At 46.4% G+C, this 18,228-nt stretch overlaps 1 protein-coding gene across 1 annotated transcript in view; it reads left to right on the forward strand.

The window, feature by feature from the left end:
• UBASH3B (ubiquitin associated and SH3 domain containing B) overlaps positions 1-18,228 on the forward strand; it is a 57,885-nt gene that overhangs the window by 31,300 nt on the left and 8,357 nt on the right. The window contains exons 2-9 of the mRNA XM_079326594.1: positions 8,350-8,403; positions 8,904-9,090; positions 9,499-9,697; positions 12,373-12,542; positions 12,639-12,847; positions 15,518-15,653; positions 16,372-16,492; positions 17,736-17,858. Coding sequence (XP_079182720.1) covers positions 8,350-8,403; positions 8,904-9,090; positions 9,499-9,697; positions 12,373-12,542; positions 12,639-12,847; positions 15,518-15,653; positions 16,372-16,492; positions 17,736-17,858 — 1,199 coding nt within the window. The remainder of the gene's footprint in view (positions 1-8,349; positions 8,404-8,903; positions 9,091-9,498; positions 9,698-12,372; positions 12,543-12,638; positions 12,848-15,517; positions 15,654-16,371; positions 16,493-17,735; positions 17,859-18,228) is intronic.

Below are 18,228 nucleotides of genomic sequence, written 5' to 3' on the forward strand. Positions count from 1 at the left end.
ATAAAATTAATACTGGCATAATGAATATTGGTCTTCTCTCGATGACCAGATCTCCCATCTGAATATTGATAAAATTAATATTGGCATAATGAATATTGGTCTTCTCTCGATGACAAAATAAAAAAAAAAAAAAAGTGAGGAATACTAATTTGGAATATTGTGGGTTTCGTGTAGTACTGAAAACAAGGCTTCAAAAATTTCCTGAACAGAGCTGTCTAGAGCAGGAGGCTATTTTGAGTCTCTCTTCTTGCCTTTGACCCAACTATTTCAGCACCCCACCCTTCTTCTTCCTTCCACCTTCCTTAATTTCTTAGACTTCCTTCTCGTTGCTTTGCTGAGTCTATTTTAGGTGTGAGAGCAGGCTTAGCTTCTTGCCAGGCCTCTACTTCCCATTTTCCCTCTGGAGGGTTTGCCTTTTCAGCAGAGCTGGGAGCCCTGAGCTTCCACAGCACCTCTGAGAGTCCCCAGGGTGGGGAGAAACTGCCCCTAAAGCAGGGAAAAATCAGCACTTGGGGGGGAAAATGAGGGCTCAGGATGAATATTGCAGCAGATAATGCAAAAACTGATCAGGGCTAAGAACATCAAGTTAAGCTGAGTGCAGATGTTGGGATGGGAGTGGCTGAGCTCACTCATTTTTGGCAAGGATATTCTCTTCTTCACTGGATGGAGAGGGACTGAAGCAGTGAATGGATTTATGGATGGGATTTCCCCCAGGAGGGTGGTGGGCTCTGGAAAAGCTCTCCCAGAGCAGCTGTGGCTGCCCCTGGATGGGCTGGGAGCACCTGGGGCAGGGCAAGGTGTCCCTGCTGGAGCCAGATGATCTCCAAGGCCCTTTCCAACCCAAACCACCCCAGGATTCTGGGGTTTGGCAGTGCAGGACCCAACCTGACCAAAACCTCAATCTAAATTTTGCTGTTGTCAATCAGATCAAGCTCAGACCAGCTCTGAGGACACAAAGAGCTGGACTCTCACCTGGGGGGATTTCACATCACAGCTTTCCTCCCAAGATCCAGCCAAGCAGCTCAGGGCTCTGTTTTCAGGCTTTGGGCTGTGTTATCTCTGTTCCTTCCTCTCCCAGCCTGGGGAACCCCCAGAGGCCAGCTTTGCTCAGGTCTGGAGCTCAGACAGGGCTCCACGGGCAGCAGCAGCACATCAGAACCTGCTGGGACCATCCCAGCCAGTCCCAGCCCTGGTGGCCACCAGGGCTCCAGTTCCTGGCACAGCCCTGTGCCACCAGCTTCACAGAACAGCAGCTTCTGGCAAATTGTGCAACTGCACCGCCCCCAAACTTCCTGTTTTGAAACCCCAAGAAGCTGGAAAATGTTAACACTGGCACTTTAAAGTGCTACTTGTGGCTCTTTTTTTTTGGTTTTTTTTTTCCCTTCTCTTCCTAAAGATCTACTAAAAAGTTTGATGTACAGGGGAGTGGGGGCAGAAAGGGGGCCCAGGGAGCTGCTCTGGGTTTGGGGTGTGGGGGGCTGTGCTGGCACTGGGGACAGGGCACATGTGGCACATGGACAGGCAGCAGTGCCAAGGTGGCAGCAGGACCTTGGTGACTCGTGGGGTGCCAGCAGCAGCCACCTGGCCCCTCTTCCCAATCCCATGATCAGGAAAATTAACCCACAAACACCAGGGGTTTATGTCCAAAAAGGAGACAGAGGATCCTTTTGCTTTATTCCAATAAAGGGAGAGGCCATGGGCCATTCCCCTGGGATCTCCCCAATTTTTGGAGGATGCAGCCTCCTTTTATCCCAATTTCCCTCTCTCTTTCCCCATGGGCTGAGGTACCTGAGAGGCACAGACTGCCCAAACACCTGACACCTGAGATCCCCCTCTAATGTACAATCCCCCTTTTTAATTTTTAATTCTTATACAATTCATAGTTTTTTCCCCATTGCTTCTTTCATCTTCCAATATCCAATTTCATTTACCAGCAAACCCACAGTTTGTTTGTAAAGGCAAATCTCTTTTCCCATTCATCCATCAGTGGAATCCCTCCCCTTGTTTCTTTTATCTCTCAGTGCTGGTTTTATCCACCAGCAGACCCACAGCTGGTTTGTAAAGACAAACCCAACATTCCTCTCAATGGCACCTCCATCACCCCAACCCCCACTGCTGGTGGGAGAAAGGGGCTGTGCCAGTGAGGAACACCTTGATAAAAAAAAAAAGCAGAGCTGTGGCAAATCTCCTGGAGAGGGAGAAGAACATTAAAGAGGAGAAAGCTCCACGTTTGCCTCGAGCAGGGACTTCATTTCTCCCTGCTTCCTTTTCTGGCTATCACTGAGCCTCCAGATGGTGCTTTGGAGCATCCTTAAACCTCCAGCCTGGCTCCTTGCAAGGACATTGTCTTCCTGGCTAGCTAAAAATGGATTAATGGCTCTGAGATGAAAGCTGCTCCCCGTGATGAGGAGCTCGTGGTCACTGCAGCGTTCTGGCCCCTGTTAAAATCAGATTTTTGAAAGGGATGAGCCCCTGCTGAACGTGCTCCAGTTCTGTGTGAGTTTATTTGTATTAACTCTCTCTGGCTCTTTCACTGATGGTCACAATTCTGCAAAATCAGTTATTCCTCACCTTCCTTCACCGAGCCCTGCAATAACAGTTTGGAATCTGAACCAGGCAGCTGAGGTGCTGCCAGATTTTGTGGGTTTACTAGGGGATTGTGAGACATCATTTTCTTAAATTCCCAGCTTCAGGCCTCCTGCTATTTTCAGAGCTTGTTTGAGCAGCACTTCTAGATTAGCACATGGGGAGAGACGCGAAAGGAAGTGAACCAGGAAGCCAGACAGCAAATGTCATCCAAACCAGAAATTAAAAAGAAAACCAATATCAGGATTAGGAGCAAAACTAACAACAGGGCTTTGCAGCTGAAGGGGAGAAAAGGCCAGAGGAATTTTAATGGGGTGGGACAGATTTAAATCAGCCCCAAAGCTGTGCCTTGTTCCTGCTCCATCCTGCAGGGACATGGGGTGGCTGCAGGAGCTGGACGAGCCCACACCTCCTAAAAACTGCACTGCTGTTGTTCTGAGGAATATCCTGCTTCCCCTTCAAACCCTGCACCTCTGAAAATGGCAAATGCTGCTACATTCCTGCCTTTATCCCAGAGCCTGCACTTCCCTCTCCTCGTGCTTTAACAAGCTGGCTGAGCAGGGGATTAGGGAATGACTTGGTGCACATGTGGGGAGAGAAATCCGCCTTCAAAATCTTACATAACTCCAAAAAGCAAGAGACACATGCCCAGGCCTTCATTCTCTGCTCATCAAAATCATTTCATCCTCCTCCTACACCTCCTGTGGCCAGGCTGCAGTTTGCTTGTCCTCTGAAAAAAAAATTAAAAAAAAAAAATTTAAAAAAAGGAACATTTGAAACTGTGGAGACTGCAAAGATACAGCAGCATGATTCCCAAATTAATTTGTGATCACATTTTCCCTCTGTTCTCTGCTTGCTGTTCCAGAGCTGAGAATGAGCAGCCAGCTCTTGGGAAGTGGGAGGAAGGGAATTTCCAGGCACCTTCCATTTTTGTGACCTCCAGGATGCAGCAGAGTCAGAGATCTCACAATCTTCATGTTCCCAGGAATTCCCCCTCTGCTTCCTGTATTCCAGGCAGGATCTGGGTGTTTTTGGGATCTGCTGATCTCAGGGGTTGGGAACAGCACGTTCCCCAAGGGGATTTGGGGTGTAAAACCAGCTCTAACTTGGCTGAAATTCAAATCAACATGAGCAGGGATTTCTCTCTGTCATCAGGCAGGGAAATGAAGGGAAAACTCAGCAAAAGGAGAGAAATTAATTCTCCTGCCACACTCAGACTTGCTCTCCTCACAAAAACACCACAAGGTTTTGTTGTTTTTTCCTTGCCAGATGCAGAAAAGGAACATCCCCAACCCCCTGCCCTAAACAGGAACTGGATCCCTGGTGATATCTTCCTGTCCTGCCCCTATTTATAGCAGGGAGGTCACCCAAATAAGAACAGAAACGTCATCACATGAATTTTTTGGGGGTGGCTGAGTGAATTCTGCATGTTGAGAATTCAAGAGGGGCACAGCACGTTTAGGAAGAGCATCTCCCTGGGGCTGGTTTTGTGTGCAGAATGATTAAGGAGCTCATGGCACCCAGGAATTTGGGTGTTTTTTCCCCACATCACAAAACCGTTAAATGCACAGAAATTTTCCTTGCAAAACCATTCCTCCATTTAGTGAAAACCTGAAACAGACACATTCCCCTTTGTTGGGCTGTTAATAAACAATTGATGAAAACTGCAAAAACTCAGCAATCTGTGAAGGTCACTCAATGGGCAATTTGGAAAAAAAAACCCACAAAAAATACTGTGAATTTTACTATTTGTGGAGAATTTTTAATGTCTTTACTGTAGGTTATAGAGCAGAGTTTGAATTCAGGACCTCCCACCTCATGACTCTGACATGTAAAACAAGGAGAAATTTAAATATTGGGCTCCTGACCTGCTCCTGCACTGACAGATCTGCTCCAAACAGCTGCTGCAGCCAGAAAATTCCTATTTTTTTCCCATTCCCTGGAGCCAGCCAACATTTTGCTTTCTATTCTTTTACCAGCAACCAACAGAGATGGAAAAAGCCAAGCTTTAAATAGATACATAGAGTTAGTTGAATATATGTTTATATAAATATGTTTTACAGGCACAAACAAGCAAAAATGAAGGTGCTTATTTTGTATTGCTAAGCTAAAACTCTCTGTTTGACAGCACATCCTTCTTTCAAACTTATTTGGCATAAATTATGGGCTGTAATTCCTATTTTACCCTGTCAGGCAGGCTTGTGAGTGGGACCTGATGAGGAGAGCAAAGTACTTCCATCATATTAAAAAAAAAAAAAAAAAAAGAAAAAAAAAATCTTTTTTTTTTCAGTGAAATATTTGATGGGCCAAAGACTCAGGTGGTGAATTGATCCCTCAGAGGGGTTTTGCTCAGGGGAAGGAGTTTTGTGTGGGTTTGAGGATGGGATGGAAGGGCAGGGCTGGTCCTTCCCTGCCTCCTCCATCCCTCCAGGGCTCATTCCCAAATCCCTGTGGGGCTGAGGCTGCTGCTGGGTTTTGTTTTCTGCAGCCTCTGGGAGCAGAAATTCCAAATAAAGCTGGGTCCCTCTTGCAGGCAGAGCTCTGCTGATGGCACAATTAATGAAATTAAAGATGAGCCAATGGAAATCCCAGAACCCCCTGAAGTTTGGACACATTTTGCTGATCTTTATCTGCATTATATTTTATTTCAGAACTGTTCCCCCCATGCCTTGCTCTTGCTGTTTCCCCACTGCCTCCTTTTCTAAGCTGGGCTTGAATAAAGCCAAACACTTTTTAAACTGGACTGGAAGCAGAAGGGAGGATTTTTTGTGGTGCTTCTGAGGCTGAAGGTTCTTGTTAATGCCTCATTCCCCATCACAGTCATTTCCTCTGAAGCAAATGGGACTTGGCCATTACATTTTATGTTTATTGATATCTATTTCCAGGCTGAATTGACATTCCCCTTTTTCTTCTCCCAGCCAGAAGTGACAGGAAGCCAAAAATCCTTCAGCAGTGAGGAGTGAAGCTGTGCAGCACTCAGAGCTCTGTGTCTGCCATTAAATGGGCTGGGGTTAAAATTTACACATTAATGTGTGGGCCAGGGCAGCAACACCAATTGTGATGGAATATTTTGGGGTCAGCTGTTTAGCTGAGATGCTTCCTGGCAATATTTCACCCTGTTTAACCAGTGATTGAGTGGGGAAAGGTTTTCCTTGACATTGAAGAGTGTCACAGGGAGGGCTTTGAGGTTGAACAATCAAACACATTTAATTTTTCCTCCTGGATAAAATACCTCCTGTTTGGAAAACATTGCTATTATTCCTTTTCCCTGAATTCTCCAGACCTGCAGTTGCACAGAAGATCTGCCTTGCTGTCCAAAATGGTTATTCCATGTTGCTGGGTGCTGTTAAATGATTTTCCTTCACTTCATCTCAGAAACCAAGAGCTGGAGGGACTGGGGGGCTCAGGGGACCAGCACTGCTGCCCAAAGCTTCTCATGCCCTGCCTGAACCCATTTTGCATCACCAGAAATGGTTACTCAGTGATATCATCTAGTAAATTCTGGAAAATGAGTTATTTTCTTACTTTTTCCTCTTTTCTGGTTCATCTGAGTCACAATTTTATTTTTTTTTTTACAACACTCCAGCCAACACTTGCTACCCAGCATGAGGAAATCTGAGCACCTAAGCCATAATTTGTCACCTAATTAAGTGACCTGATTTTCTCAGGAGCAGGATGTGTTTTCCAGCTCCCACTGCACTCAGCAGTTGTGAAAATCAGGCCACTTTTGCATGGCTGTGACCAGTTTTGAGTACCCAACTTCTAAAAAGCTGATTTTGGCTCAAAACCTCTCCAGGTTTTGGCCAAGGTGGGATTTGGGGAGGGGAGCAGAGACTTATCAGTTATCAGCACTATTCCTTGTGGAATTAAAAATTAAATTAAAAAATAAGGGGGAATAAAAAGAAAGAATTATCGCAGTTGCATGCTTTATGCAGCATTTTCTCCTCACACTGAAAATTAAATTGAAAAGGGAGTTGATTGTCACTCTGGATGATGGAGGCAGCTCTGGAAATCACCCCTGAACAAATGTGTGGGTCCAGCCTCATGTTCTCTGCTGCCCCTCAGGGTCCCCAAGCACTGTAGGAGCTCAGTTAATTTCAGCAGAGCTCTCTGTGTGATTTATTCCCAGGAATCATCAGGAAAAGGGTCCCCGAGGGTGGGTGATGGAGCCTGGGTTGGGCACAGCTCCTCCAGAGCTCTGTGCTGGTGTCTGGCAGAGGAAATCCCAGAGAAAATGATCATTTCAGGAGCTTTTCTGGCTGGGCAATTCTCACTCACAGATTCCATAGGAAACTTTTGCAGAGTCACATCTTGGATGTGCTTTAAAGAGCAGGAAAAACCCAGGACTGGAGGGGAGGTGAACTGAGCAAGGGCAGCACAACAAATGATGGAAAAAAGGGCAGGAAAAATCCCCAGGCACTGCTCCCAGAAAGTTCCCCCTTATCTTTTAGAGAGGTTACAGAGGTGCCTCTTATCTTTTAGAGAGCTCCCCCTTATCTTTCAGCTCCTTTGCCTGAGCTGCTTTCCAAAGCAAAGCAGTGGCTGCTTTGCATAGAACATTTTCCAGAGCAGAGCAAGGTCAGCAGGGCAGAAACACCAACCCACCGTGTTCAGCACCCCAAATCCATCCTGCCAGAGGTGCTGGGCCCAGCTCTCTGCTGAGAATGGGAATTCTGGCAGGCAAGGGCAGCAAAACCACTTGGGGAGGAAGGATTTTCATCAGCACGTTTGCAACACAGCCTTTTTTTTTTTTTTTTTTTTTAATTTTTTTTGCAGTGTTATCTTTCTGCCTTCCTCTTACCCTCCAAACGAACAAAAAATGTGTTTTCAAGGGGTGGGGGAGGCACAACTGAGTCAACAGCACATGGCTGAGGCTGGGGGGGTGACAGTGGTTGGCAGGGCACTTTGAAAGTCACCACTGCAGACACAAAGGGTGACACAGGCACAGTCACAGGTCTGAAAGGTCCCTGATCCCACGGGCTGGACCCTGGATCTGCCCCTTTCCCTTAAGCACAAAGCTCTGAAATCATCTATTCATGGGGAATTCTGCACCTTCCCCCACTGAGCGCCTGTCTCTGCACCATGACCCGAAAATTTCTGTCATTTTCTGCCTTTTGCACTCAGAATTCTTGCTCCATTTGGGTTCTGGGTGAATCCCTTCCTTTGGCTGTTCCTGGTGCCACAGAGCTGAGCTGCTCCACAGCTGCTTTCCCGTGCTGTTGTTGAGCATTTGGAAAACAATTCCATGTTTAAAGCTGTAACTTGTGCTGGTGTGCTCTGGAAAATTTGCTGAACAGGAGCTCTGGGTGCTCCCAGCTGGAGTGAAAAGGGATTTAGAGGCATCCTGAAGGGAAAGAAGCAAAAGAGCTCTTTGAGTATAGCAAGGACTAAAGGGAACTTTTCTAAACTGGAAAATCTCTGCTTTGTGCCCTCTCGTGGTAGATTAATTTTTCTTCTCCTCAGTGCAACTCCTGCATTCTCAGACCCAAATATTTGGGGTTTCATGCTGAAATTCCCAGCAAAGAAACCATTAAATGCTGGTGTTTCTCTGTCCTGAACAAGTGGGGAAAACCCAGAGGTCCATATTTGATATTTTGTCCTGGTGCTTGTCTTTGCCCTTCAAACAGTTTTTGGGGATTTGACAGGTGCAACAAAAAAAAAAAAATAATAACCCCAGGGGGTGGAAAATTGGCAAGGGCATCCCATGAGTGTTCAAACACAGAGCAGCACTGAAATTCTCTTTTTATTTTTCTCTCTCTGCAGACAAAAAGCACTGGCATCGACAGGTGGAAGGAGTGTTCAAGCAGCATGCGACTGGTTGGTATGAAGTAATAAATGTTAAAAAGTAAAAGAAATGGTGAATTTAAGAATGTTTAAGCAGGGGTGCTGTCTGAAAAGCAGCTGCAGAATTAGTGAGGTGCTGTTTAAGTGGTGGAAATAAGCAATGCAGAGATGAGCCTGCTCTGGGAGGGTTTGTGATCTGCAGCACAAGCAGCAGCAGGTGAGAGAAGGAGCAGAAAAGATGTGGAGCCATGCCTGGTGCTCTCCTCCCTGTGTCCTGCACTCTGAAAGGCAGAAAAGGCAGAAGCAGTGACCTGGCTTAGATCTTCAGAGCATCTGCCTGAAAGTAAACCCCAATTTTCTGTGTTACTGAGCTGTGCTAATGGGCTGCAAGCCAGGCACTGCACTGCCTGACCACCAGAGCTGCTTTTCCCATCGAGGGACAACCAGTGGGAGCCAGCACAGGGGGAGCTGGTTCTGTTGGGGGCAGAAATGTGTCTTTATCTCCCAGTTGAAGAGTTCTTCCTGGCTGCCAGGCTCTTCTCCCACGTGGGTGACCCGTTCCTGGATGACCCCCTGCCCCGGGAGTACGTGCTGTACCTGCGCCCCACCGGGCCCCTGGCGCAGAAGCTCTCCGAGTTCTGGCAGCACTCCAAGCAGATCTGTGGCAAGAACAAAGCTCACAACATCTTCCCACACATCACCCTCTGCCAGTTCTTCATGGTAACTCAGCTCCTCTCTCCTCCCTGTTTTAGCCATTCCTTGCCAGGCTCAGCCTGGAGACTTGTCCTGGCTCAGGACAGCTGGAGGGATTTTGCTTGGGTTTGTGGAGGAGTAATTGGGATTTTAAGCTGTTGTTTTCAGGGAAGAGCAGCAGCAGAAGACTGAACTCTCATCCTCTGCATGATCCTTAGTGTGAGAATGGGTGGGGGATGTGGGAAGGTTACTTGGGGATAGCTGATCCTGCTTTGAGGACAAGGGAGGGGCCGAGGATTTCTAAACATAGATTTTTTTATTTTTTTTTCTCATGCCCCTGTACTTTTTCTCACTGCATGAGGGGAAGGGCAGAGCACTGACACCCACCCCCATCCTCTCCTTTGCTGAGCCATGCCTGTCCTGTTTCCCTGGCAGTGTGAGGACAGCAAGGTGGATGCTCTGACAGAAGCCCTGCAGGCCACGGTGATGCGCTGGAAATGCAAATTCCCTGCCCCGCTGCCCCTGGAGCTCTACACATCCTCCAACTTCATCGGGCTCTTTGTCAAGGAGGACAGTGCTGAGGTGCTCAAGAAGTTTGCTGCAGACTTTGCTGCAGAGGCAGCTTCCAAAGCAGGTGGGTGACTCCAGTTGGGCATTGTCACAAAAAATATTTTGGATGCCATGAAGGAGCCCAGTTTGGTCAGAAAAAACAAGACTTTGATGCCATGAAAGCCCAATTTAGGCATTGATAGAAAACCAAAATTTTGGTGTAGTGAAGGATCCCAGCTTGGGCATTATCAGAAAAGCCAGAATTTTGATGCCATGAGAGCCCAGTTTGGGCATTGATAGAAACCCAAAACTTTGAAAACTTTGATGCTGTGAAGAAGCAAAGCAGCTGCCACAGCTCCCAGTCTGGGTATTTTCAGAACCCCAAAGCTCTGATGCCACCAAGAAGCAAAGCTCAAAAAGCAAATCCCTGATTTTTAAGGGTCAACTCATAGGAACACCCCACAGGTGCTTTGGCTTTTTTCTCTCACCCTGTTTTCAGTGCTGTTTCTGAAAAGGGAAACTGAACTTTGGTGCTTCCTTAATTTTGCCCAGAGCTGCTCTGAGTGAGGCTCAGTGTTTCCTGCTCACAGCACAACTGGTTTAGTCCTTCCCTATCCCAGGCTTATCCTGGAGCTTAAATGCTTCAAGATGCAGAAAATTCTGCATTACTGGGGTGGTTCCATGCTGGGCAAGAACCCCACAACTATGCAGAGTGCTGGGAGTCTGTCCCTGCCCCAGAGGAGGGAGCCAGAAGTGTTCAGAACATCTGGAATTATTGTTTTCACCGGCTAAAACTTCCCTTTAAAAGATAGAGGGAATTTTATCTTTAAAAATAAAGTTTTGGAAGGTAGACATTGGGTGCAGCCACGGGAGAGTGGGATCATTGTTTCCCTCCAGCACAGCCAAAAATGTGATTTTCATCCAAAAAATCCCCCACTGACCCATTCAGAAGCATTGGTGGCTTCCAACAATCTTCTGCCCCTGAGACTGCTCAAATTCTGGACAAATTGGGGTTTTTTAGGGGAAGGCAATTGCAGCATTGCAGCCACAGCTTGGTCAGGTCATCCCATTAAAGTCTCTGGGGTTTTTTTTCAGAGATCTTGAACATGTTTTTTATTGCTGATGAAAAACAGCAACAACAAAAAAAAAAGATGGATGAGCTTGCAAAGCTACTCCTGGCTGGCACTTGGAGCCAAGCCTCTGAAAAGCTGCAATTGTGACTGAATAATCAGTCAAATTTAATTGCAATTTTTGGTTGAATAAGCAAGGATAAATTATGTACAAACAATGTATCCTATGACTTCCACATCTACTGGAAGATCCCAAATATTTCACATATTTTCATCATTTTGAATCATTAGTATGTTTCCACAATTTGGGAATACCTCACCCTCAGTGGCTAAACTGATAATCCAACTAATGTCCAGGGAAAAGATTTAATCAACTTGCACAAATTCCATGGATTTGTAATTCAGTGCAGCAGAGAAAACAATGGAAGGAGAGTAAAAATTATGGTCTTTAACCTGATTATTTTGGAAAGGAGGCACAAAAAGACTTCTGGATTTTCTTACCTGGAAAAATGTCCTTTTTTTCTTTTTTTTTTTTTTTTTTTTTTTTGGCAGGATGTGTGTCCAGAGTTGCAGCATTGTTTGGCACTTTGCAAGGATGCCTTGTCTGGCATCTGTCCTGCTGTGACTCAGGGCTGAATCAGACCCCAAATCTCTGATCATATGATCTGGGGTGCAATGCTGGAGACCTCACATTCACCCCATGTCCTGGTTTGAAGGACAGGTGTCTGCCAGTAAAGGCAGAAGCTTCTCTTTGAAATGGAGAATCTAAACCCCCTTCCTCCAAATTATTACTATAATTTTGAAATTAAGGGGCTCTCAGGCAAATGTATGAGAATTAGGAATAACAGTTCATTACTAGGAAAATTAAAATAGAAATACAGTATTGCAAAGAACAGTCCCAAACCCTGCCAGAGTCAGAATCCAAGCTGACACCCGTCAGTCAGTCAGGGTGGTGGCAGCAGTCCCATTCCATGGTGGCTGCATCCTCCTGCAGGGGCAGATGTGGTTCAGCTGGAGCAGTGCTCCTGGAGAAGGTGCAGTTTCCTCTGAAGGTCCAGGGATGATGTGGAAAGGTCTGGCTTTCCTCTGGAATCCAGTGGAAAGAAGGTGCCTTGGTGTCCAAAATGTCAGTTTTTATCTGGGTAGGAAAGGCCTGGCTCCTCCCCTGGCTGGAGCATCTCCCAGTGGGATGATGGAATTTTATCAGTCATGCACTGGGACTCACTGGCCATGAACAGGAGATATCTCCTGGAGGGAGGATGGGCTGTGGGAAAGATAAAGAGGATTGCCCCAGCTGGTTTAAAGATGGCCCATTAGCAGATAATGTGTGCCAGGAGATAAAGATCACTGCCACACCCAGTTTTAAACAATGGCCCATTAACAGGTGATACCTCCTGGATGAAGGGTGGGTCATGGGAAAGATAAAGATGATTGCCCCAGCTGGTTTAAAGATGGCCCATTAGCAGATAATATGTACCAGGAGATCAGGGTCACTGCCCCACCCGGCTGCAGCAGATGGGGCAGAATACACATTTCTGGCCACATCCTGCATTGCAACCCAACCCACCCATTTCCAGCTGAACTCTCATTTGTCCCACTTTGTTCCATCTTTGCCAGTCCATCTCCGTTAAGAGGCCACAGTCCCTGCTCTGGCAGAAAGGGGTTTTTAACCCTCCTCTCCCCATTGCAGATGTCCATGTGGAGCCCCACAAGAAGCAGCTCCACGTGACCCTGGCCTATCACTTCCAGAGCAGCCACCTGCCCACGCTGGAGAAGCTGGCCCAGAGCATCGACGTCAAGCTGGGCTGTGACTGGGTGGCCGCGATCTTCTCCCGCGACATTCGCTTCGTCAACCACGAGGTGAAATTCTGGGGCTTCTTCCTTCCCACAAAAAAATCACCACTCTGCTGCAGATCCCCTTCCTTTAACAACCCTTCTGTGCGTTTTCTCCCCCAGACTCTGCAGGTGATCTACCCCTACACCCCCCAGAACGATGACGAGCTGGAGCTGGTGCCAGGGGATTTCATTTTCATGTCCCCAGTGGAGCAGACCAGCACGAGTGAGGGATGGATTTATGGAATTTCCCTTGCCACTGGCTGCTCGGGTCTGCTGCCTGAAAACTACATCACCAAGGCAGATGAATGTGGGACCTGGGTGTTCCATGGGTAGGTCAAGCTGTTCCCTCCCCTTCCCGTGCAAAAGGGGCTCAGTGATGCCTGGAGAGGCTGCCTGGAAAAGGGATACAGAATAAAAGTTAGAGAAATAAAAGTTAAAGGAATAAAAGTTAAATTAATAAAGCAGGAATTTGTTAAAAGGCCTTTAAGGGATTCACCTTGGCCAGTGCAAGAGCCTGGCTGTGGCTACACCCAAGATGAAGTCAGTCATGAGTTTCACACTTTTATAAGTTTTGATTTGTTTCCATCTTGGGGTTCATTGTCCAATTCCAGCTCTCAGATTCTCTCCTCAATTCCCTGTTTTTTGCACTTTTTGGGGCTGAAGCTGCAGCAGTGTCCTTGGTTCTGGGGCTGGGAAAGGATTGTTTTGTGTGACTGAGCTGGGAGGAGAACTTGCTGACATTTAATATGAAATTCAGAGTCACACACTAATGCAGTACAGAATCTGGAAAATATAAAAATTCAAACTTAAGGCAGCAGCAGCATCTGGGACTTCACCTGGGAGGTGAGAGGGATGCTGAGAAGGGCAGAGGGGAAGGAGCTGGCACACAGAGCCTCATCCCACCATCCAGGAGCAGCAGCTGCTCTCCCTTAGCATGGGATTAGAGGACAAGGTGATTTTTGTGATGTTGCAGCAGCTCTTCCTGACTCTCAGGATTGCTGCTGGCCAGTGGAGCTGGAGCAGATGGCTGCTGGAGGCACCTCTGGGGTGGGCTGGCATCAGGAAGGTGTAAATTTGAGCATTAATTTAAGAAGAGACATCTCCCATGCATAATTCCCTGCTGAAAAGGATGTTGGATCAGCAATATTTCTTAGGATATTTAGCAAGATTTTTAGGAGCCTGCCCTTGGCTTCAGTAAGAGGTTATGCCTTTTGATTTTGGTGGGAATTAATGAAACAGAATGCTGGTCCTGAAATCACTCATCTATCCCTGCCAGAGCAGGGGAGACAAGGCAGCATCCAGAGGACAGGGGATGGAACCAGGATTTTTGGTGAAAAGCATCCAGACCATGACCTGTCCTTAGGAGATGACTAAGCTGGAACAGGCTCAGCAGTTTGTATTTTCCAGGCTGGTGGCTCTTCTCCAGACACACTGAGAGTTTGCCTCTGCCTCATCACCATTCCCAGCAAATCCTGAATCTTTAAATAGATGGAGAATTGTTTGTGGCTTTATAAAAAGACTAAGGGAGAAAGAAAGGCTCAGAAATTGTGTGGCAGCTCCTGGGGGCAAAGGGAAGTGGGGAAACCAAAAAATCCTTGGTATTCTTCAGACCAATGTCCTTAAAAAATGTCATATGGGCAAAGCAGGAAAGGAATTAAATGGGAGGAAGGGCTGACAGCTGGAAGAAATTCACTTTGTACAGAAATAGAGATGATTCCTAAGTAAGAACTGAGATTCTGTTCACGTTGAGATTCTTTTCACGTTGAGATATTCGAGTTCTGGGGTCACTGAGGGTGGATCAGTGCTGACTCCAATACTCCACCTGCATTTGGGCAATGAGGGGAACAATTCCTCAGGGCAGGGCCAGCCCTTGTTGGGAACTCAGGAATAATCCAGTAGCTCAGTGTCATCCTTGCACCCTAATTCCAGCAGATAATAGACCAGGACCAACATCATTGGGTTTTTTCCTCCTATAAATCACACAAATCATGCAGGTGACCTATTTTACTCCTACTGGCAGAGCCACTCAGGGCAATTTTAACAGCTGTGAAACCCCTCTGAGATTTTATCCTAACTGGCTGCTATCAGGAAGCAGATCCTGATGTATTTAAGGCACTGAAAAGTGCCAGCTCTGGCAACTCTTTCTGTCAAAATAAATGACCACATCCATTATCTGATAATGTTCTTTTTTTTTTTTTTTTTTGTAATGACTAAGCAGAGGTAACTGAGTCAGCAGAGGGTCCAGGCAGCTTCTGCAATTGCCTGTCACAGTTCAGTCCCCAGGGTTTTGGTCAAAGTCCTTGAATATCTGGGAATAAGAGCTTTATTCAGAGGGGCCATCATTAGTCAAGCCCTCGAGGGAGAGTGGGGTCTGTTCAATCCCTTTGGCTGCACTTAGCAGGAATCACTGGGGGAATAAATTCCCAGGCAGGTGGGAAGGGGAAGAGGCAGCACTGAAAAATGCAGGAACAGCAGGGCTGAGTGTGCCAGGTCCCTGCCAGGGGCAAAAGCTGTTTTGGGAACAGGAACCCTGAAAACTGCCCAGGGAGAGGCCTCAGCTTTCTGCTGAAGCCACAGCTTGAGGAAAGGTGAATGAAAAGTCCCTGTAGCCATTAATTCCCAAATTTGGGACCACAAGCCCATGGTCAGTGACAGGGACTGGTCCCCAGGTGATGTTAGTGAGCATCCTGTGGTCGTCATGAAGGTCCAGGCATTTTCCATGAGAATACTCCAGGGTGGAGAGAGCCTCCCAGGCCAAAGTTTGGGAATTGTTCTGTAAATTGTTTCTAAGGAAACTGCTCACAGAGATGGAATTTGTCTCCTCACGTGTGTGCATCACCTGGCAAGGCACTCTCTGGGCAGCACTAAAACCCAAATAATAATGTAATAACATCACACCAGTAATTAACATCAGCTCCTGAAGGCCACAGAAATGACCTGAGAGCAGCCTGAGCACAAAAAGCATACCCAAAGACAATATTTTATTCTATTTTTGGCAGGTCCTACTCCATTCTGAACACCACACCTTCCCCATCCTTCCAAGCCTTTGCTGATGGAGCTCTGGAGAGGAGGCAGCAGGAGGACCAGGGGCCAGGGGATGCTGGGCCCCTCACCATCATCTGCCAGAACGTGCAGGTGGGGACCCCACAGTAGGGACAAGCTTCCAGTGAAGGGATTTCCCCAAAAAAATTATCTTTTCACTCCATGTAGCACAAGTTGCAAATGATTGATACAGCTCCATCCCCAACCTGTGTCTACAGCTGGGCAGGGCTCCATCCCCTGTCCCCTTCAGCACCATCAATTTATCAGGATTATAAATCCCCAAAGAGCCTCAACAAAGCCATAAAAACAATAAATCCTGCAGCCTTCCCTGTGCTGTTTGCACAAGGGCAAAGCAGGAGGAGTCTGATGCTGGTTCAGGAGGGTTTGATGCCTGGAGAGGCTCCCTGGAGCTGAGGCTGGACGGAGATAAAGGAATAAAGCAGGGATTTATTAGAAACCCTTCAAAAAATTCACCTTGGGCAGTGCAAGAGCCTGGCTGTGGCTACACCCAAGGTGGACACAGAGTCACAAGTTTCACACTTTTATAAGTTTAGGTCCATTTCCATTTTGGGGTTCATTGTCCAATTCCAGCTCCCAAATTCCATCCCAGATTCTTTCCTCAATTCTCTCTGTTTGCACTTTTTGGGGCTGGAGCTGCAGCATGCCCTTGGCTCTGGGGTTAGGAAAGGATTGTAGGATTGGAAAATGAGAACTTAACAACACTTTATACGAAATTCAGAGTCACACACTAATGCAGCACAGAATGTGGAAAATACAAAACCTCATATTTAAGGCATGAATTCCCTTGCAGCCCCTGAGGACGAGCAGCCAGCCGGGCCCCCAGAAGCGCTGCCTGTTTGTCTGCAGGCACGGCGAGAGGATGGATGTGGTTTTTGGGAAGTACTGGCTGTCCCAGTGCTTTGATGCCAAAGGTGAGCCTGGGGCTGTTGCATATAAAACCATATAAAAGAAATAATTGGTAAATTTAGCCTTGCTATTTCAGATGAATTAACAGTTAGGCTGTTAAGTTCCCAGGAAAAAGAATCATAATCAGTTTACATAACAATCTGTTGTTGTCAAAAGGCAGTTTGCATCTGTGAAAAAGAAGAAATTATCCTGTGAGAATCCACAGAGAAAAAATGTAAAACTTGTATAAAGAGAGTCTTAACACATACACACACAAATACCTTCTAACTCTGAGTGACAAGGAAATTAATAACCAATTAGAATAAAACACAATAAATTGGAAAACTGGATAAAAATAGGCTGTAACATTAAAGTTATGCTGGAACTTTGAAGTTTGTAACTTTGAAGTTATATGGGTGTGCCCCAGGATTTGATGGAGGAAGAAATGACCACTGTCTGGTGGAAGCTGTGGATTTTAGCATAAAACAATAAATAATAATAAAATAAATAATAAAAGTATGCTTTTTGTGCAGCCAGCAGCAGGCAGTCATCCAGGGATGAAATACTCCATTTGCCAATATTTGGGAAAATATTTCAGGAGTGATTGTACTCTGCAGTTACATCAGCAAAGGGCAGGTGCAGTCATGATGTTGATAGTCAGTGTTCAGTGAAAACATTTGCTGCCATCAAGAAAATAATTTGTACTGCTGGCTCCCAGTCCTAAATGAAAATAGCACTGCTCAGAGTGGGTTTGGGGGCATAAATTGGTTTTTTCAACCCAGTTTTATGCTCAGGTTTCAGACTATAGCACACAAATTACAACTTTAGGCTCTGTTGGCTTGGAGCTGATCAGAAATGTGTTCTAAAAGTATTTTTCCTATTCCAAGCCACCAATAGTAATTCACTACACTTGTAGTGAAAGGATGATTTCATAGATCCCTTTTTCCTAAACTATGGCTGAAGAGCTCTGAAGTTCTGCCTCCTGTAAAAATTTGTTGTAGGATAGAAATGGCTTTCCCTTGGGGAAATCAATCAGGCCTAAAAAAAATAAAAATAAAACCTTGGCAATATTCTGTGCTGATTTTGAGCTGGGAATATATATTTAATTTAATTTTGTGTGATTCCTGATGGGTTTACATGGGAAAAAAAAAATTGCTTTAGAGCCAGGACATGCAAAGTACAACCAAGTTGGTGGGAGAGGGGAAAATCAGGGGAGATGTTGCTGCCTGTGTGTGAGGGAATAATTGCAGCTTGGCACCTTCCCTGCAGGCAGGTACATGCGCAGTAACCTGAACATGCCTCACAACTTACCTCAGAGGAGTGGTGGTTTCAGGGATTATGAAAAGGATGCTCCCATCACCGTGCTGGGCTGCACCCAGGCCAGGCTCGTGGGTAAGTGCTGCCCAACAGGCAAAGCTCCCTGCTGGAGGAGGAGGATTTGGGTGGGATTTGGGGATTTTTGCTCTCAGGCAAAGATATGGGAATTAGGAATAACAGTTCTTTACTAGGAAAATTAAAATAGAAATGCAGTATTACAAAGAACAATCCCAAACCCTGCCAGAGTCAGAATCCAAGCTGGCACAGTCAGTCAGTCAGGGTGGTGGCAGCAGTGCCATTCAATGGTGGCTGCATCCTCCTGCAGTGGCAGATGTGGTTCAGCTGGAGCAGTGCTCCTGGAGAAGGTGCAGCTTCCTCTGAAAGTCCAGGGATGATGTGGAAAGGTCTGGCTTTCCTCTGGAATCCAGTGGAAAGAAGGTACCTT

The sequence above is a fragment of the Erithacus rubecula genome, assembly GCF_903797595.1.
Source record: "Erithacus rubecula genome assembly, chromosome: 25".
NCBI lineage: Eukaryota > Metazoa > Chordata > Aves > Passeriformes > Muscicapidae > Erithacus > Erithacus rubecula.